At 37.4% G+C, this 21,285-nt stretch overlaps 1 protein-coding gene across 1 annotated transcript; it reads left to right on the plus strand.

Annotated features, from left to right (window-relative positions):
• The first annotated feature begins 3,124 nt into the window (after nucleotides 1-3,124).
• Nucleotides 3,125-19,686, plus strand: LOC104158671 (voltage-dependent calcium channel subunit alpha-2/delta-1-like). The gene is made up of 6 exons (XM_009696385.1): nucleotides 3,125-3,231; nucleotides 4,713-4,768; nucleotides 4,910-5,039; nucleotides 7,070-7,182; nucleotides 10,253-10,335; nucleotides 19,163-19,686. Exons 1-6 carry the CDS (start codon nucleotides 3,125-3,127, stop codon nucleotides 19,277-19,279), a joined length of 606 nt encoding a protein of 201 aa, XP_009694687.1. The 3' UTR covers nucleotides 19,280-19,686.
• The last annotated feature ends 1,599 nt before the right edge of the window (nucleotides 19,687-21,285 follow it).

Genomic DNA, 21,285 nt, shown 5'->3' on the forward strand with positions numbered 1-21,285 from the left:
GCTTGTCTAGGTCCCTCTGGATGGCATCCAGTCCCTCAGCATGTCAACCACACCACTCAGCTTGGTGTCATCTGCAAACTTGCTGACAGTGCACTTGATCCCACTGTCTGTGTCATTGATGAAGATAACTAAACAGTACTGGTCCCAATAGAGACCCCTGCGGGACACCAGTTGTCACTGATCTCCATCTGGACATTGAGCTGTTGACCACTACCATCTGGATGTGACCATCCAGCCAGTTCCTCATCCACCAAACAGTCCATCCATCAAATCCATATCTCTCCAATTTAGAGTGAAGAATGTGTGGGGGGGCGGACACACACTGTGTCAAAGGCCTTACGGAAGTCCAGACATCTGTAGCTTTTCTCTTCTCTTGTACGCTAATGGGGTCACTCCATCATAGAAAGCCACTAGGTTGGTCAGGCAGGACTTGCCTTTGGTGAAGCTGTGCTGGCTGTCTTGAATCACGTCCCTGTCTTCCATGTGCCTTAGCATAGCTTCTAGGAGGATCTGTTCCATGATCTTCCCAGGCACAGATGTCAAGGTGACAGGTCGGTAGTTCCCAGGGTCCTCCTTTCTACCCTTTTTAAAATGAGCGAAATGTTTCCTTTTTTTCCAATCGCTGAGGACTTCATCTGACTGCCATGACTTTTTAAATATCACAGAGAGTGGCTAGACAACTACATCTGCCAGTTCCCTCAGGATTCTGGGATGCATCTTGTCAGGTCTCATAGACTTATGTATGTTCAAGTTCCTCAGGTGATCATGAACCTGATCTTCTCTTACAGTGGGAAGGACTTTGCTCCTCCAGTCCCCATCTTGTGATCCATCCACTCGAGACGTGTGGGAAGAGAGATTACCAGTGAAGACTGTAGGCAAAAAAGTTGTTGAGTACCTCAGCCTTCTCCTTGTCTATTCTTGCCACTTTGCCAGTCTTGCTTATCGGAGGGGGGACGTTTTCTTTGACCTTCCTTTTCTGGCTGACGTACCTGTAGAAGCCCTTCTTATTATTCTTTGCATCCCTTGCCAAGTTCAGCTCCAGCCAAACCTTGACCTTCCTGATCCCACCCCTACACAACTGGGTGGCGTCCTTGTACAGTTCCCAGGATACCTGTCCTTGCTTCCACTGCCTGTGCATTTCCTTCTTGCTGTTTAGTTTGACCAGCAGATCTTGCCTCATCCATGCCAGTCTATTGCCTTCCTTTCCTGATTTCTTACACCTGGGAATTGAGAGCTCTTGTACTCTATGGAATGCATCCTTAAAGATCTACCAGCTCTGTTCTGCTCCCTTGTCCCTGAGCGCAGTTTCCCAGAGGGTCCTATTGACTAACTCCTTGAAGAGCTGGAATTTTGCTTTCCTAAATAGCAGGGTCCTGAGTTTACTCCCATATGCCTCAGGAGTGCAAACTCCACTAGTGCATGATCACTGTAGCCCAGGCTACCTCCGGTCTTGATGTCACCGATTAGTTCACGTGCGTTGGTGACCAACAGATCCAGTATCACATCCCCTATGGTAGGGCTTTCTATTACCTGGCTTAAGAACTTATCCTTAATGCATTCCAGGAGTCTCCTGGATTGCCTACAGCTCACTGTGCTGCTTTTCCAGCAGACGTAGGGGTGGTTGAAGTCCCCCAGCAGGAAGAGAGCCTGCGAGCACGATGCCTCCTGTAGCTGGAGTAAGAAGGCTTCGTCAATAGGCTCCCCTTGATCAGGCAGCCTGTAGTAAACACCAACCACAAGATTCCCTTTCTTGCCTTGGTCTCTGATTGTTACCCATAATCTTTCAACCTGCTTGTGACTGCTGTTCAGAGACAGCTCTTCGCACTGTTTTCGTTTCTTGATGCAGAGGACAACGCCTCCACCCCTCCTTCCTTGCCTGTCCCTTCTGAACAGCCTATAGCCATCAATAGTCGCACTCCAGTCATGGGATTTGTCCCACCAAGTTTCAGTAATGGCAACTAGGTCGTAGCTTTCTAGCAGCATGATGGCTTCCAGCTTCTCCTGATTGTTGCCCATGGTGTGTGCGTTGGTGTAGAGGCACTTCAGCTGGGCTGTCGGCTGTTTCACCTTCTTAGAGGAACACCCCTTAATTCGTTTAAGGTATTTCACTGTTGTTTCCATGTAGGCTCCTATTACCTCAGGAGTCCCTGGCTCATCTCCTTAAGACACTGTGTGCTGCAGTGTAGCCAGCACATCTCAGAGCAACAGGCTGAGGGGCCCTCACTGGCACCCTGTCTCTCTAACCATGGCATGTCATCCCACAGCTTGCCATGGGCAAGCCTGATACTACCCCCTTCCCCCTTCAAGTCTAGTTTAAAGCTCTGTCAATAAGCCCCACTAGCTTGTGAGCAAAGAAGCTTCTGTAATACAAACTGTAAAGAGGTCCTGCTTCAGACTGCAGGATAACCAGTGTGTTACCTGATGGCACAGTTCAGTTAAAGGTTCTCATTATAATTGTTAGTTAGCTCTTTGAAATGGAGTGTGACAAGCACCACTGAACTATTTCAAGGAAGCAAATACATATAAAGCACTTTGGATAACTCTATAGTCGTTGTAGTAGCATTTTCTATAGCTGAGGGGAAAAGTTGGTATATTTGGACTGTTACGGAGTTTTGGGATTGACCTTGAGAGAGGCAGGATTGCACTAGTAGTTAGGTTTTATCTTTCACAGTCAGAATACTGGAAACATTTTAAAACTAAAGATCCATTTAGGAGTTTCCTTTTCTTTTGACTTTGGTTTGTGCATTATTAATAATAGCCACAGAAATAATTCTACCTATTTCAGAGCCATGTAGATAGACACCCCTGTCTGCTACTTCCACATTGGGATAAGTAATTTGGACTGATGTGATGCTTTTGCATTGGTGCGAGTTGCACCCTTGGAGACTGTTCCTTTTTCTAAAGTTTCATTATGCTTATTTTTTTATAATTATTATCAAGCTGGAATACATTACCTACCTTATGAAGATAAGAGTTAAAATATATAGCAGCTGAACAGACGTAGTAATTTTCTCACAGATGCACTATGAAGATTGTATGTTGGTTTTTATTGTTGGTTACATTTCGTTAGCAGCAACAGCAAAAAACTGTTTTCTTTGACAACAGCAAACCTCAAAAACTGGCAATGGGCAATAATCCAGAAGAGAAACTTGAGCTCTTCTCAAACAGAGAAGCTTTAGTTTATCAGTGTTCAAATCAGACTCAGTGGTCTGGGCTCAATTTAGACCTGAGGTTTATTTTGTGTGATGTTTAACTTGAAAGCTCCACATGAAAGTACTTTCTGTGGACATATTTTTAATGGAATCTAGGTCAGAAGCAGACAGAGAAGGCCATTAAGCACGCAGAGTGAAAAGGGCTGACCAAAAATGGATTCACTGAGGCACCTGGCAAAAGCAAATGCAGGGAAATAAGAGAAACCAGGTTATTAAAGAAAACTATAGTGTTTCAAGCAACAATATGGGATAAAGGTATGAGTGATAATTTTCAAAATTTATATGGGCTACATCAGCGTGTGGTTAAGAGAGTACGTAGCATTTCTCCTTCATGCTCTTTTAACTCAGAAGATTTTACAGTTTTCCCAGGCTGCCTTTTTTACTCAGGTCCCTGTAAATTCTGCGGTAAGCCCTGACGAAAGATTACTATTTTGCATCACAGTTGAATGGCATCAGGTCTCTTCTCGTCCATGACAGATGGTGTGCTGTCCATCTGATGATTCAAAGCACAAAGTTGTGGGTGTGAATCCAGAGCTCCTTCAGGCAATGCCTCTGCTGGAAAGAAGATGGGCAGATTCAGTTTCTTTACACATGGATCATGCTGGATAAGGAGAAAAGGAATAAACTTTGGGGGCTGAATAAACTTCTACAGTCCTTTCTCTCTGCAGAACAGGCATTAGAGCAGAATGAGATGAGGAAAGATCAGGTCATATTTGTAGGTAGAAACAAACATAAAACATTATGACAGGAAACTACAGCTTAGGAACGTTTAAGCAGAAGCAGGGGGTCAAGGAATACAACTGTTGCAATTACTGTTTTTGCAGGTTGGTAGAGGAGAAGGGGGCCAGATTTGTGGCAAGCCAGTACTTGCTTCAGGTATATAAAATAGGAAAAATATGATCAGGAGTGAAGAAAAATAATTTGAAATAAATGGACCTCTTTAAGCCCAAGTGTTTTGGCAGCATCTAGGAGGAAAATAAGTTCCATACCTCAAGAGCAGGAATAGAGATGATTTTAAAAGTCAACTGCTACAGTAATTATTTTTATAATATACTTGTAATATTCCAGTGTTCATCTCCTCAGGAATTTAATGAACCTTAATCAGTGTGAAGTATCTAATTCAGGAGCATTTTCCCTGAGTGTGTTCAAAAGGAGTTCTGGTTGGCTTAAGTATTAGAAGAACACCAATATGGCTCTTCCACCTCCTGCAGAGGTATAAAAAGAGGACATGGATGGCATGATAACATTTCCATTATGTGAGTTGTGGGCACAAATGATAGCAAATCTCAACAGTAAAATAAAAGATTAGTGTGAAAGATGACCTGGGAGAAAGTGTGAAAAGAAAACCAGAGTCAAACTGTAAGGTTTAAAGAAACACAACTTTAATAAGTGGCAAAAGCATAATAAGCCGTGTCTTATTTGAGTAGTTCTTAAGGATCCATTAAAATACAAAGAAGACAAATAGCCTTTAACAAATATGTATTGTCTTTCTGTGTTCAGGTCTATCTTACAGCAGCTGTTTTTGAGCTTGACTTTTCCACGTTTTCTTGAAGCAGGTAAGTCAAGAGAATGTTAAAGAGTCAACTTTGAGTGAAGTAGAAGGTAAGAATCTAGACTGGGGGCCATATTTGGATCTCCCCATTGTGTCTGTGACTTAAAAATGTCATTGTTTATTTATTTTTTTTTCTTTCTGTCAGCTGATATGGAAGATGATGATTTCAGTGCTGCCCTGCCTAAAACAAGCTGTATCACTGAGCAAACTCAATATTTCTTTGAAAATGATGATAAATCTTTTGGTGGGATTGTAGACTGTATAAACTGCTCCAGGTAAAATTTCTTCAACGTAAATAATAACTTTTGGATATTCATTTATTTTACAAAAGATAATGACACTATTATCAAGAACAAAAAATATATTTTGGATTAGTTACACCAAACTTACATAAGCAAGACAGAGAAGTATATAGGCAGTAAAACAATAAATTACATTGTCTTTGTATTTGTTTAGAATGAATTTTAATTGTAATAATTATAGAGATATTTTAGCCAAATTTTTGTTTTATCATCTGTATATGCTCCATTAAAATTGTATTTCTATCTCTTGTTAAAATTTATTTCCTTTTAATTTATTATATGAACTTAAAGGTGTTCTGCAATACTCAGGAGACGATTTTCTTTAATCTGGTTATGTATTGGAATTTTTATGGTCAAGAAAATTATGCAATTTATTTTCAAATTTACCTTCTAGTCAATAATGCTCATGATTTAAGAGCTGTAGGTCTTATTAAGCAAACAGTTCTGTTTTGTTTTGTGTTTAAAAGAATTACTCTTCAGGCTCCATGTGCCTATTCAAGATGATGTTTAATGTTATGTTAAAAAAATTGAATACTTTAGAAACATAGCAGCTTGGACTTGGTTCTGTGTTTCATACAAAAACCTGCTGGGTTGAAAGTTTGCATACATTAAGAGTTTCTGAAAATGTCTTGGAAATTGAAATTAACATTTCAAAAGGAGATTTCAAACTCCTTGAAGACGATATTTCAAGCCAGGAACAGAGGACATTGGAGAATGGTGAATACAGCCAAAACACACAGATATTTTTTCCCACTTCCATACTTCCTCCTCCATGTTGCTAGTATGTGTTTGTGTGGTACCTGGTTGTGCCGAGAACTTGTTGAGCTGGGTTTTTTGGGTTTGTTTTTGATTTTTGTAGGGTTTTTTGGTTTGGGTTTTGGTTGTGTCTTTTCTTTTTAATCTGGAGGGTTTTCAGAAGAGTTCCTGAGTTCAGTTTACTGAAAGGCTACAGAAATTATTATGCTAATATTGCAAAAATAGTGCCACAGTGCGGGAATGAGCATGAAAGGACAGTTTAAGCTGGTTAAAACAATCAGCTATGTAATCACAACATCAGTTATTTAATTAACAGATATTTTGTGCTTTTATTATACCCAATCAGTGGTACAAATTCATCATCTGTGAAATTTCAGAAATAATCCAATCAATTCACACCTAAGTAATAAAACTCTGCTTATAAAGTGGTAACCAGCTATATGAAAAGACGTGTTATTTTATATGTGTATGAAGAGTATTTAGAATCCACTAAAAGCAATCAACCTGTTAGATTGTCCTGAATTTACCTCTTTTTGACAGATAGAGTGTATTTTATTAATGACTAAGAAATATTAAGTTTTTTTCTCTGCTTTTTTGAATGTATGTCTACCTTTCCAGTAATTTTAAATTGTATATGAAAATTATCCTTGAAAAAATCCAGAAATATCCTTACCTTTAGTATCTAAGGCATGAAGTGTAGTATCTATAGCTTAAAGGTATAATGCTGGGAAATGAAAATGACCCTACTAACTTAAAGGTCTTTTGTGAAATTATATGTACATAAAATCACAGCAAATATACATCCAATGCACGGCGTACATACCCTAAATCTCTTTCTCACCCTTCATACAGACAGGTTTATGTGTTGGGGTTTTGTTTGTTTGTTTGTTTTTGTGGTTGGGGGTTTTCTCAGTGTTTTTAGGGGAAGAATTCATGCTGAACTGACTTTATTTCTCAGTACAGCTACTATTGTAGCAGTAGCTATTAACTCAATTAAAGTCATTTTATGCTCTTTTCCATTTTTTCCACTAATAAGTCTAGTTGAAAGAAGGAACCATGGAAATGTCAAAAAGATTACAAAATTTGTTATAAATCTTTCTTGCTGTTCATTAATGGAAAAGATAAACAGTAGCAGGCAGACTGAATCTATGAAGTTGGATTACTTGTATTCCAATACTGTGTGTCGTTCTCAAATACGGATTTCCTTGCTTCATTTAAACATAGATTTTTGTTGGCTTTTTTTCCAGACTTTATCATGCAGAGAAGATTTCAAACACCAATCTAGTATTCATTATTAGTGACAGCCAACTGCTGTGCCGCTCCTGTGACCCAAAGCCACTGATGCAAGCAGAGAAGCCGGGTATCCTTTAAAATCATGTTATTTAGTAGTGTGGATTGATTTTTGGCTATGATATACTGGAATATATTTGGAAAAAAAGGGCCTGTTTACGTACATGTTAGTAGCATGGTTGCCACTGGAGTACTTGAAGCAGCAGATATTTCTGGATGATACCACAAATCATCTGAGGCAGCAGTCATTGAGGTGGAGAGCAAAGCTGTTATTTGTGAGGACCTAAGCAGAAATGGGCTCGCAAGAACTTAATGAAGTTTCAAAAAAGCAGATGCAAAGTCTTGGACCAAGGACAGAGTAATGACATGCAGCTGGACAGGCTGGGGAGGGAGTGACTAGAAACAGCTTTGCAGAAAAGGACTTGAAGATCATGAGGAACAAGAAGGTGAACATCAGTTGGCACTGTTCCTTGTGATTAAAGAGGGCCACATCCTGGGCTATGTTAGCAAGAGTGTAGTGAGCAGGTTGGGGGAATTGATCCATCCCATTTCTTCAGCACTGGTGAGACCACATCTGGAGTGCTCTGTACAGTTTGGCGCTCCCCAGTACCACACTGACATACTGGAGGAAGTCCAGTGAAGGGCCACTAAGGTGGTTGGCATCTGGAGCGCAGGACAGGCAAGGGGAGCCTGAGAGTCCTGGGTTTGTTCAGCCTTTAGAAAGGACAAGGGTATGTTTGTCTAGAGAAATTAAAAAAAAAAAATGGGCAACAAGAAGATAAGAGTCTTTGGTCATGAAAAGTTGGGATGCTGCACTGATACCTGCAATGTTGAGGTGAAGTGATGAAGGCACTTTAGTGTGTGCTCAGTGCCAGTGAGAACTGCTTGCTTTTTGTGTAAACTGCTTTAACCATCAGAGGCTAGAGTTTATCCAGCTGCTAGCATAGAATTTCTTCAGAGCTGGCTGGAGACATAGGTGGCATACATGCTAAGCAGAGTCCTTTCAACACATGCATTAAAATTAAATGGAAGGTTGTTCTAATTTACAACTACCTTCAAGCCAATCTCTATGCCTTTAGCCTGTTCAGTCCAGTAGATACCTGTAGGTGGTGGTGATGGAAATAGATAAACTCAACACACACATGTATTAGGCCAGATGAAATTCACCTCAATTTTCCTCTGCTCTATATACTTGAGGAGAGCATGCCAGAGACAGTAAATCAAATCATACTTTGGATTATTATGACAGAATATGGAAAACAATTAGTAATACCTTTGTCCATGTCAGGAAGTTAGTTCAGACAGTCTCTCCCACTCCTGAAAGAAAAGCATGTGATGGTAGAGATCACTGTGTTTCTTTGGCACAAGCAATGTGTTCATTGCCACATTAATCCAACTGGAATTCCATCTACACTTGGGCTGAAAAGGAAGTTACGTTGGAGTGGAAGCAACATCCATGTCATCACAGAACTATGTAAACACAGCCTAATATTCTAACTGGCTCCAGTCCATGACAGTTTGATTAACTGTTGCCACTGTCTGAATTTATAGACAGCACTTGCTATAGAAAATGAAGCGTGTTTGATGGGAAATAGGCACATGCATTTCCCTGTGGGGCCCAAACCTTCTAGAAAGGAGTAAATGACCTCAAATGGCAGCCAGAGCAGCTGGGTGGGCTTATATTGACTAGATGAACTATTTTATTTTTGTTCCAACTATGCACTACTAAGCTATTCTCTCTTTCCTATAACTAAGGTACATTGTGAAATGCAGATGTAGCGTAACATCACACAAGCAGACAGAATGACCTTTGGGTGCTATTCAGATAGTTATTATCAGACTCTGCTTCCTCCTGGCTGGTACAGCTTTGCTTGTGCACATCATCTTTTAGAGTATTTCTACATTTTGACTTCCCTTTCAGCTGGGCCCTGGCAGAGGAAAGGGGAGATGACTCTGGTAACATCTGAATGAAGACAGATGTAGATCTGTAGAACTAAATTCCCTGTCCTCTTGCTTTCTCTTCCATTGGCCATCCACACTCATTGCAATGAGGCTACTGTAGTACTCCACAGTAGCGCATGAACAGAATTGTTTCAAGTAGAATTTCGAGCTACTAAGGTATGTAAAGTTTTGGTGCTCAATTTTTTAAAAACACTCTAGCTTAGCTTTAATGTGTGCACTGCCAACAGCGGAATAAAAAACCCTTTAACATACTGAATGGTAATATAAGCAAGTTTCAGCAGAAGACGGTTTTGCAGTTTACCATATCTGTGCCTTTCAAGTGTGCTGCAATGGCTTGTGTCCCCTCTTAGCCTGTGGCAAATGTGAAGTATAGCATTTACATTTAAATATCAGCAATTACAGATTTCAGAGTCATAAGCTAAAGCATTACGTCATGTTTACAGTTAGCTAATTAATAGCATGTCACTGCTCCCATTTCTGTCCTGCTGTTCCGCTGGTAGTTTGGATGCCATTTTCTCTGTCTCCATCACTGAAATGCTAATGAGATCTGATTAGGTTTTCTGTCATTTGCTATCAACTCCTACAGTAGGATGAGCTTATCTATGATTCTTGGGGTAATATAGGTGTACACATAATAAACCCAGTAGTTCTCATAGGCCTGCACTAAAATTTTCAGCCTATATATGTAGCATTACTTTTCCAAATAGGCTTCCTTGCTTTTGCTGGGTATCTTCATTTTAGCAGAATAACTCAATGGTGACATATGCTATAATCAATCAGCACCATTGAAATCTTACTACTTTATCAAATATTTTCTGTAGTGTTTATGCAACGGTAATAAAAGCAATACAGAAAATCTTAAAAAACCTCAGCTTTTATTTTTTATTTTGTATATGGTTCTGGAAGTACTGGTTCTAAAAATTCATGCAGGTTGTTTATTTTCTTTACTAAAGCAGTGTGGAAAAAAAAAGAATATTTGATTTCAATTTGTCTGGAGGGTTGGAGGGTTGGTTTGGTTTGGTTTAATTTAAACAAGGAACTGTGACTATCGATGTTTATTTCAGTACTATCTGAATTAGCATAAATCTTCTCTTCTCCCATGAAAGTAAAACCAGAATGTTAATCCTGCTAATGTACAATGCAGAAAAACCAGTCATGCTCCTTAACCAGAGAAACAGATGAAGGGCCAAATCCTTGTGAAATGGTCAAACACCCTAGATACAGAAAAGGTCCTGATGTCTGTTTTGATGAAGCCAAACAGGTAAAATTGAACTTGTAAGACTTTAGGACTATCTTTAAAAACAATTGTAGAGCTGTTTTAGAAGAGCAGTGAAAACTATATTTAAATGTACCTTGGTGCCTGGTAACCTATCTATCACTAAACATACTGTTCACTCTAGACCATAGCCACTCTATTTCAATTATCCCATAATTAACATAAAATTAACAGCTGCTTTCTTATCTGCCTTTCCTATAATTGTTGCACTTTCACACATGATTCCCACTTAAAAAAAAACATCAGCAAGCATAAAACTGATGATCTCTGTATGGTGCTGTGAAATCCAGTTCTTGTATGACTTTCACAAATAGATTATAATCCTGGTTTAGAAGTAGTATTTTTATGTGAGTGTGTCCAAATATTATTTTAGGTGTTGTTAAATGTTTAAAAACATTCTATCTGGTTTAGGATGTTGCTCCTCTTAGAAATTCTGTGAATGTATAGTGACCTTACGTCACATTCTTAACAGGTGTAAAAGTGCATTGCTTTACTGAAATCAGTAAAACTATGCTGTTTAGTACTCCCTGCATTGTATACATTATGGTTTTGAAGGAGAAAAATTATAGCTGTGCCACATATATAAATTACTTTGAATATACTCTCTGTCTTTCCTTTCAAAATACTGTACAAAAGAGAATATGTTGAATTCAAGTTGTTCAGAATAAATTTCAAGACAAAAAGTATTGAACAGGGAAGTACCTGCCATTAAATAAAATAAATATTTTTAAAATGCATTTGTAATGCCTCATCTTACTTCTGCAAAGGAAAGATTGTCCAAAACTAGTGCAGTTAGTTGGCTATAACTGCTGTATACGATGTTGTGTTCCAGTATATTCTCTGCTTTTCTTTAATGAGTCAAAATTACTGAGATGTCAGTAGTGTTAAAAAAGTCCAGACAGTTGGTATTCAATGCATTTTTCTAGTAACCAAATTTTATTTTAAAAAGGAAGTCTTATTACTGGCCAACAAAGGTTAAACAAAGTTGAAACACCGTCCAAAAGCTATTTGGCCATTGTAAATATTCCAAATCCTCACGATACGATTGTGTGTGAAAGTGCAACTCTTGCTCACTAGCTTGATGTGCTAATTGGTGTGTAAGTCATGTGTTTTGTAACAGTGGATTGTTTTGGTTAAGTTTCTTTGCAAAATTTGCTGTGAATCTCTTGCTCTTGGGTGGATGCTTTCACATTAACTCTGCTAACTGCCAGCAATCTGCATGATATCTCATCTTGTATGTCTTTTTTTCTGTGTTTTCTTTCCTTTCCTCTACTTGCTACTTTGCCCGTTATTAATAGGATCAGCCTATATGCACAACGAGTCGTGCCTCTGCCATGACGTCTGCTCCTATCTTCATTTTTCTGCAAGTTTTCATGTGGTGTGGATGGTCAGTTACTTTCTCTAATTTTTTGTTTTGTTCTTAGCTTAAATATTAGCAGGCTTTTTTACTTACCCAGTGTACAAAAGAAACAGAATGAAGCGAGTCCCAAAAGCAACAATCTGGAGCAAATGATTATTGCAATATTAAGGGAAATTAAATATGAAAAAACCCTGTCTGGAGCCTTATAAATCACAATTACAGAAGACAAGGGCCTCTCCCATAGCAAATACAAAGACACGGGAACCTGTTGGGTTTATATGGTTGGCTCTTTGAGATTGCACATGTACCAACTGGATCAGTGTCATTCGCTTCAAAACATTTTTCCCTTGTCCCTGTTAAAATGAAAGAGAAGAAAAAAATTTTCTGCGCAGAGACAAACAAAGGTACAAAGTAATTAGAAGAGACTATAATACCTGTAAAAATAAAGCTGTGCTTAGGGATAACAAGAATGAGTGTTCTGTGTAGGAGTAAGTGTTGCTATTGAGAAGAGTAGGGAGTTTTCACTGCATTCAAATTAATGCAAATGTTAATGGTGGAAGGTAAAAGTGTGCATCAATTTGGTTAAGCTACGAATTCAGTAAAATTGTATTTTTACTTTTTAATTTTTTGCAACCTACACATACTCATTTCCTAATTACAGCAGAAGGTGTTTTTTTTCTTCTAAGGAAATACATGGATACATGAAGTCCTGCATGTTGACCTAGTGCAGACTCTGGAGTTCATAACGAAAGCTTTGGCATTTTAGACTGTGTCATGTTTAATGTTGTGAGAGTGTGGTGCTGTGCTAGTGACATGTGTGCAAGAGAACTGCTGACCTAAAGAGAATAAAATCCATGACCTTGTGGAGGGGTTTGTGATCGATATTATTACTCAGAAAACCACTAGAGGGAGATACTAACATATCTATCAAGGTAAAGCCAACTCAGAGGCAGAAATGGAAACTTAGAGGTAATTTTTTAGAGTTAGTATAGTAAAATATTGAAAATTGTAACAATTTAGAGCATTAATTTTCTCAATAATTTCTGTTCTCTTTATACTTGGGGGAAGGTTCAATTAATATCACTCAAACATCAGTGAAAAAAAGCTTAAATTTCTGTTTAACAGCTATATTTGAGTAATTTTGAAGTTTCCAATTCTGTATTTAAATGATATAATTTCTAGCAAACCTAGGAACTTGCACAGCCATGGCTGAAGGTTGTAAGGAAGGGTAAAAGTCCCTTCCCCCAAGCCAGTGGTATTTCCCATTGAAATCTAGAAAATTAACATCTTATGTTCTTACTCATGCAATTTGCTCTACAAATGACTTTATGTTAATTAAAAAGTTACTGTCAGATGTACATATAGCAGCAGAGACTCACCTTGAGCTGAATTCTTCCTGTCCAAAGTGGTCTTTCTGCTCAAGAAGGCAAACCAAAATACCAGGAAACCCAAGAAATATTATTTTAGCTGATAGACTTTTGGCAGCAGAAAGTTCTAAAGGTAATTTTGTTCATCCATCCTGTTTTTAATAACTTTGTGATTTTGGAAATGGGTTCTCACTGGACATGAATCTGTGTAGTTTTATTAAAATCACTGAAGCCAACACTGATACAAACCAGCTGATCAGGTTCAATAACAGCAGCTGGTTTTGTTTTTGTTTTTTTTTTAAGGATAACAAAATAGTCTTTATCACTCCCTTGAATAGCTTGCTGTTACTTTGTACATGCACACTGGTTTTGTTTGCCATGCCTGAGAATAAAAAGAAATCTCCAAGCTTTTAGCTCCTTCTGGGAATGTCTTGTTTCCATCAGCTCCCAGGGATGTCAGTGGGAGCTTTGAGGGTGATTAGGAGCCCAGACAACTGTATACATTGTGGTGGGATTGGCTGTATCCCTGATCTATGTGTGGGTAGCTGTACAGCTTTGACAGCTTTGTGTGGTAGTCCAGACAAAGGAGGGTAACACAAAATTTATGAAAGACCATGCATTGGAACTTGAAATTACACTCTTGAGTAAAAGCAATAGCGTTCTCCATGTAATATGAAGCATTTAAAATATATGCTTATAAAAAGTATAACTTTGAGGAAACTAGTTGATATCAAACGCCAGATCAGAAGCTCTTTGGCAGGTGTTGTTTCATCCTTTTTATAGTCAGTGTAGCACAATGGGTTCTAATAAATGATTAAGCTTTCAAGACCAAGTTTTAGTACATTAAATAGTGTACTTCTAAAGGAGTAGCAAGTATGTTCATAGACTTAGACATGTATGTGTATATCTGTATATTTATATTTCCATGTGTGTCTTTAAAATTTTGGACTGGTACTGGCTTCAAGGAAATGTTGATATATAGCAATGAATATGTGGGTTTGATACTTAACAATTAATATATGGTTTCATGAAAGCATTCATTTCCATTCTGCAAGTGCTGAATAATTTTCACAGTGTGTGATGTAAAATAACCCTCTCCAGAGTTATCACAGTAAGGCATGACATGAAGGAGATGACATTCAGATTTGACACTTCTCTACCTCAAGCATGCAAGGAAATTTGAAATGTGACTTATTAATGCAAGACTTATTTCTGATACACTTCTAGTGAAATGAAACTGGCTAAAGAGGATTCTTTCCAATTTCTTTTCCAATTCTTTCTCTCTTCAAAGTGAAATAATATACAGACTATTATTTTGAAGACACCAAAGAGAGGACATTCCCAACTGACCTGTTGGTTATTCAGGTTTTCTGTATAACTAATATAGTAATGACTAATGTAATGGACTGGAAAATTTCAGTGAAACTGCTTAAAAATAGTTCAGTGTCTAACTTCTCTGGTAGAGGTAAAGATAGGGTAAGGTAAAGATAAGATAAAATGATGCTATGGAATTTATTTTAAGAAATTTTATAAGAAATCTCAAAAATAACATTTACAGGAAACAGCTGAGAAGTTTTCTTAAAACTCAGGAAGAGGGGAACTGTTTTCAAAAAAGACATTTTGAAGACCATTCAAAACTGATGTTTTGCTCAATCTGGTTCCAACGTAATGATGAGACCCCACTCATTTCCATAAAACTCTTGATTTTTTTAATTTATGTAAATCAGTCTTTCTCTCCTCTTTTTTTTTTTTTAATTTCTTATAATTTCACAACACTTAAAGCACACAAGAAAATTACAATGTGCCATGCTGGGGAGGAAAAAATAATTTAGATAGGATTTACTGTACCTTCCTTGCCACTACTATTTTTTGTCTTGGCTTAGGACACAAAAGAATAACTGATTCCAGAGAGAATATTTAGAAATTTTTCTTGGCAGAACTGCTGGTTTACCACTGTAAATTGGTCTACAAACCTCAGAAATTCAATGTGACTTTGATCAATATGAAGTTAAAGTCTCACCAACCTTGAAATATGTGTATAAACCTTATATACTTTTGTCAAGTACAGTTTAAGTCTGTCATTCATAATAAGAAGATGCCTCTCCTGCATGAGGCTTCCAAGACATTCTCCACTGTTGTGAAGTTGTGAATCCTTTAAAAACTGCTTTGTGTAGTCTTAGGGAGAGAGCAAAAAATATTAAAATATTTCTTGTCAATCCAATAGAAATTCTACATAGTATAACTGTTGAATGTAAAAGCAGTGCTCATAAATTGTGATGTAATTTTAAAAAAATCTCAAAAGGCAAATAGAAATGGGCAACAGAAAGGACTTTTTTTTTTTTTCAAGTAGATACAGTGGTAAGATTAATTCATCAACATAATTTCCTCAATATTTGGTTTAATGCAGAGGTGACATGGAGGCTGAGTACTGTATAATTCTATACGTGGAAGTCTTATCTACTCTATATCTATACTGGATGCCATTTTCACTATAATGATATTTTCCCCTTATTATTATGTGCAGTTTTGTTTAAGAGCTTCAATTTACTTCTTACTTACTCTCCAGACATCTCCCCTCTGTTGGAAAATTTTAAACCTCGTGCTTTACTTTAGGCTGTTTCTTCAAAGATGACTTTTCTAAGTAATTTCAGTGATAAGAATCTTAAATACCAAGAGGTAACACTGCATACTGTTCATTGAATTCATGTGAGAAGAAACCTTTACTGGTAATTCTGTTTCTGACAGTACTCACTGTGAGGAAGAAGCAACAGGGTTATTTTTAGGTGCTTTGAATAGAAATAAAGCTACATGACAAGACACAATGCAGACGCAAAAAGTGACAGAGCCCAACAAAATAAACCAGAGAGTTCAGTGCGTCTTCAAATCTTAGCATCCTACTCCAAATCTGGTGCAGCAGAGTTCACTTGTCACTTACTTGTTGACTGGAAACCTGAGGAATTTTGAACTTGTGGAGTGCAATCAACTACAAAAAAAAAACCTAAACCAAAATTATAGAACTAAATTATAAAGCTAACAGATGAGAGAGACATGCCTGGAGATGACTACTATTAGTAAAGAAGAGCAGCTAACATAAGATATTTGCTTTAGAATAAAAAAGATTTTTTTAAATTTTTTTTTTTTTCCCCGAAGAACTTGAATACTGGTTTTTGGTTTGTTTGTTTTTGTTTTTTTTTACATCCACGTTTATAAAGGAGACTGTTGGTGAATGCTATAATTCCTGATGACGTATTGAGTCTAATTTGTCTGCTTTATGTGATTTTCTGTATATTTATTCCAAACTGATTCTGATTCCTCTGACCTCTCTGCTTTAAAGAATGCATCGTGTATGGTGGGAATCTCATTAAAGTCTTCACCCCTTAAAACTGACACAAAGAACTCATTGAAGTCCTTTGCTATGCCCTGTAATCCCCAAGTTCCCTCTTTACACCTCTGTTATAAATCAGTTGCCCTGACTCCATATTTAGCGTCGTGCTTTTGATTTATTGAAAACTTTCTACTATCATTTTCAGGATATTTTGCAGGGAGATCATCAAAAATTCTTTGTCAGCCCTCCTAATTTCCCGTTTATATCTAATCTGTTATTTTTATATGCTTTCCTGTTCTTGCCCATTTTAGTAAACTTGATTTCTTAAATACTGACCTTTTCCCTAATACAGTGTACTTCATTTCCCTACTGAGTCATGCAGGGCTGTTTGTTTGGGGGTTTGGGCTTTGTTTTGAGGTGTTTGTTGTTTTTTTTTTTGGGGGGGGTGTTCTTTCTTTTGCTTTGGGGTTGTCTTTTTTAGAGGAAGGGGGGTGGGTTGGTGGTTGTTCGAATTGTGGCATTCATTTTATCTGGACATCTGCTGCAACATTTCTAAATATTCTTTTGGGTCCTTGTGAGGGACTTGCTTTTTGAGATGCTACTTCTAGTTTTTTTCTGCTTTCTGATTTTTGTTTGTTTGTGAAGGATGTTTTTCTGTTTTCTTGGTTTTGGGGTTGTTTGGGGCTTTTTAACTGCTTTTGGTAATTTTCAACTAGTTCCCTTTCTTGAAATTGGTATCTTTTGGATTTGTTTGACCTGATCTCTCACACAACAATGCTAAACTCTGTTGCATTGTGGTCTATGGAGCTACTGGAGCTATACTAGAGCTACACAGAACAGCTCTCTGCTAATAATTTTGAAGAGGGCCCCATGTGCCATGAAAGATTCGAAGACTGTTTATTCCAAAAGGCAGTCATTTACCATATCCAAAAATGTGATCTCTACATTTCTTTTTGATAAGGCATTAATTTAGTCTGTATGTGACTTCTCTCATCTCACATAACATTTCATGATTAATATTGTCGCTTTGATCAGGTGGTCAGCAGTGCAATCTTAGTATTACAGTTTTATTATTAGACTTTGAAATTTCTCACCCACAGAGATTCCATCACACTTTCCTTTTGCTGTAATACTTTTATGCTATTACACTTTGTATTATCCTTTACATACTTTCCTTCTGCTGTATGTCCTACACTACCATTCTTACAAAGTTGGTAGCCTGACAATGCTCTGTCCTACTGATTATTCTCCTTCCACCAGGTTGCTGATATGTGTATTATTTTGGGATGTTTCATTGATGACTTGTCTTCATTCCCCTCATCTTAATTTTGTTCCTAGCATTGGTGTAGAAGCTTGAAAGTTTTGCTTAAGGACGTGCCAATAAATTAAAAGTGTTTTAATGATCCTTCCTTATTTATCCTGATCGTACTTTTTATCCCCAACTCCCCCAGCCTTTTCTGAGGCACATTGAATATTAGTTACATATGCCTCAGTGGCATGTCAGTGTGAACCAGAAGCCGTTCCATGCTCATTGGCTTTCCTCTGCTTTCTGTTCTAAAACTTATTCAATTTCTGTGCCAGCGGCTGGGCTCTGTTACTGTTAAGGTACAGTCTGTCCTTCCCTGCACATGTTCCTCCTGTTCAAGAAGTTTCCCCAGTGGCTAATATGCCTAATATGTCCCTTCCCACCTACACTGTTGTCTTGTCCTTGGAGACCTGAGATCTCCTGGAAAATAGAAAGTGTCTTTTTATGCTATGGGTACAGAATACAGTGAAAACAAGAGGAAAACCAAATATTTTCAGCCTTCAGAGCAACCCATGAATCTCAGACTTGGTGTACAGAGCAGGACAGGGGATGGCTGGAACACTGTCATGGTGTTTTAGGCAGCTAAACATTGATTATATCAGTCCTGAGAAACAAGAAGGTGTAAAGACGTTACAGACTCCAGAACAGGTATTGAATGTGTTTCAACCAGAGTACCGAATAAGTCCATAATGTGAAAGATACTATGCATTATAGGCAAAGTGGGACCATATAACAGCAATTAATGGTAAGGAGGAGTGGGGAAAAGAGACATGATTGCTGTGTGGCATAATGGATAGTTGGGTTCACTGATGTGTGATGGAGAGGCGCAGCTCAGAGCGAGCCCTCAAACTGGAGGGTGTCTTCTCTACAGGCTGCATCAAATGCATACAAAAAGCCAACAGAAAATTTGGTACTTGAATATGGCATCAGAGACAGAGAAAGGCTTTGGATTCTCTTTGATCATATCTTCACCTGCAGAGCATATTCATTTTAATGTGTGATCATGTTGATGAAATGGACATGAACATATTCTGATATTTGTTTTTTAATCTTGAAAAGTTATCTGTTCTTCCATCTTTCCTCACAATAAAGGGATACTCAAAATCTCCAACTGATGTAGTTTTAAGTAATATAGATGTGGTTTACTGGGCCCCCCAGGTATCTCCCATAGCATTTCTTGTTTGATTGTATAAGTATCCCATCTAGTTACTAACTGACTGCAGTAAGCCTTGTAAGTATTTAATCCTCCCATGGTTATAGTTAATGTAGTAATGCCACTCTTTGTATCAAAAATCAGGCAAACTTCCAGGAATTATTTTGCTGTTATTTTAGGCAAAATAACATATATAAGACCAAAAGCATAGTTCAAAATGTTGAAGACTAAAATGTAGATTACTTCTCAGGCAATTTAATTGTCATTAATATTAAATGATTCCTTCTTTTTTTGTCAACAGGAAGATTCGGCCGACTGCGGTGGTGTCTCTGGTCTGAGTCCATCACTGTGGTCTATGGTAGGAATTCAGTTGGTCCTGCTTTGGCTGTTATCTGGCAGCAGACACTGCCAGTTATGACCTTGCTAAACCAAAACCTGCATAACTTAATCAAGACCCGGCCAAAACGATAGCCTCAGTTTCATTTTAAAAAGGGTCAGCTATTCAGACAGCAGCAGAACAGCAGTGCTTGTGTCTGGTTATCACTCATTGTGAGACTCATGAAGGCACCCACGGTGGCTGCATGTTGGAGTGTCAGATCCTTAAACGTGTGTGAATGCTGCATCATCTATGCCATCCAAACAGAATTCTGTACATGCTCCATTGGGGAATCTAAAATTATTTTGTTTGTTTGTTTGTTGTCGTAATCTTGATGACTTCATGTAAAAGGGCTCCCCTGACAATAGCTTATGTATATGATTTTCATTTCTTTTAAGCTTTGGATATCTTGAAGATTTATATTCTTTTACATGAACAGTTATTTTAAAAAAAAAAAAAAAGAAAAATAAAAAATAAACGTACTCCCCAATATCCATTACTAGCACTATGTTGGCTGCTTTAAGCATCAGTTTTATCCAAACTAGTTGAGTAAAATGAAAATATTGGCTAGTCTTCATCAGAAGTTCAGCATGATTGAAATGCTTTATAATGCATGGTTTATTCTTCTGAAATGAATCATGTAGCCAGCTAAGTTTTGGTAAGTTGTAAAATTGTTAGTTTAAAGGAAGGAAGAAAAGAAACTTCTGTTTCTAAAAATATGAAGGTGCTTGAGAGTTTAACTAAAAAGTGATTCTCGTCTTAAACTTGGTGTCATCTTCTGTCAGAAAAATATTAATTTCAATGTAATATTCACCTCCTTTTCACAATGCAGTTATATATAAAGCTAGTGGAATCCTTCAAAAGCTCAAACAAAAGCGCTTGTGAATAAAAAATGTCTTTGTGATATTTGAACGTTGGTTTCCAAGGGTATTTTGCATGATGATGATGCTATGTTATTGTTTTTCAGTTTGTTTTCTTTGATGGTAGAGTATAGTCCATTGAAAAGGTAACTGAGTGATTCTTTTATTGTGTGAGAAACTGAACATTGGATTGTATTGCAATCAAATCATATTAAATTATATTATGAAACAGAGCTCTGAATATACTGTGCAATGAAAAAGCTGAGAAAAATAGGGTAAATTTAGCTATCGTAACAAAAGGGTTGAGTTGGATTTTTTACAGAATAATGATCTCACATGAAAACCTGTGTACAGATATTTTAAGTATATAAAAATCAGATTTAACACATTTATTTTTGGAAGTATATGTTCTCTGAGGTTCATATCAGGTTCCCCCTTTGTTTCCTTCATATAAAAACACGAATAATATTAAAACTTCTGCTGTTACTATTTATTATTGAAAATAGCATATTTAACAGCAAAATGTCCTGGTTGCTGAGATTAGAAAAAATCTAAACAAATGGGGAGCCTTGAATCTATATGTATGCACATTGATACTTGATTGTGAATAATAATTTTAGTTGTTTTTATAAAGCCTCATTGGTGGTACAGATTGGTGCAGTAAATTACAATATTACAGTGTAGCATAGTGTTGATGCAAAATATGATTTGCGCTTTTTTCTAGTTTTCAGAACTAAACAGTATTGCAAGACAGCTAAACCAATGAATGTGCAAATCTGCTGGTATTGTACAATTCTGCTAACAACTGCAATATGCAAATATTAACATGGCACAATACTCTAGCTCTTTAAAAAATAAGAAAATGTAAGCATTGGTATGTATATGCTGACAATTGATTGATATAATTTTGGTCATGCCAAAAGCTTAAAGAAATAATTGGGCATGCATTAATATCCTATGAAAACTGAAGAAGCTACTCAAAGCCATGGCACGGCTTAAAAGATCAGATGTCTACTGTAGTTGTACCCATGGCTGGTTTGTTGTTTTTCTCATGTACCTTGGCTCCAACTATGTATTTTCTCATGTTTGGGAATACAGTGCGTGAAAAAAATAAAACCTGACCTTTTGTTCAATGATCAGATTTAGCTTTTTAAAATATCTCTAGTAAAGTCATGGGGTTAAAAGTAT

Source organism: Cariama cristata, unplaced genomic scaffold (assembly GCF_000690535.1).
Source record: "Cariama cristata isolate BGI_N322 unplaced genomic scaffold, ASM69053v1 scaffold3933, whole genome shotgun sequence".
Lineage (NCBI taxonomy): Eukaryota > Metazoa > Chordata > Aves > Cariamiformes > Cariamidae > Cariama > Cariama cristata.

Excerpts from the sequence above, each read along its gene's own strand:
- LOC104158671 (XM_009696385.1), top strand. The coding sequence starts at position 3,125 with ATGGGCAATAATCCAGAAGAGAAACTTGAGCTCTTCTCAAACAGAGAA. Across the intron at positions 5,040-7,069 it reads GACTGTATAAACTGCTCCAG|ACTTTATCATGCAGAGAAGA; the intron begins GTAAAATTTCTT and ends CTTTTTTTCCAG. Across the intron at positions 7,183-10,252 it reads GATGCAAGCAGAGAAGCCGG|ATGAAGGGCCAAATCCTTGT; the intron begins GTATCCTTTAAA and ends CCAGAGAAACAG.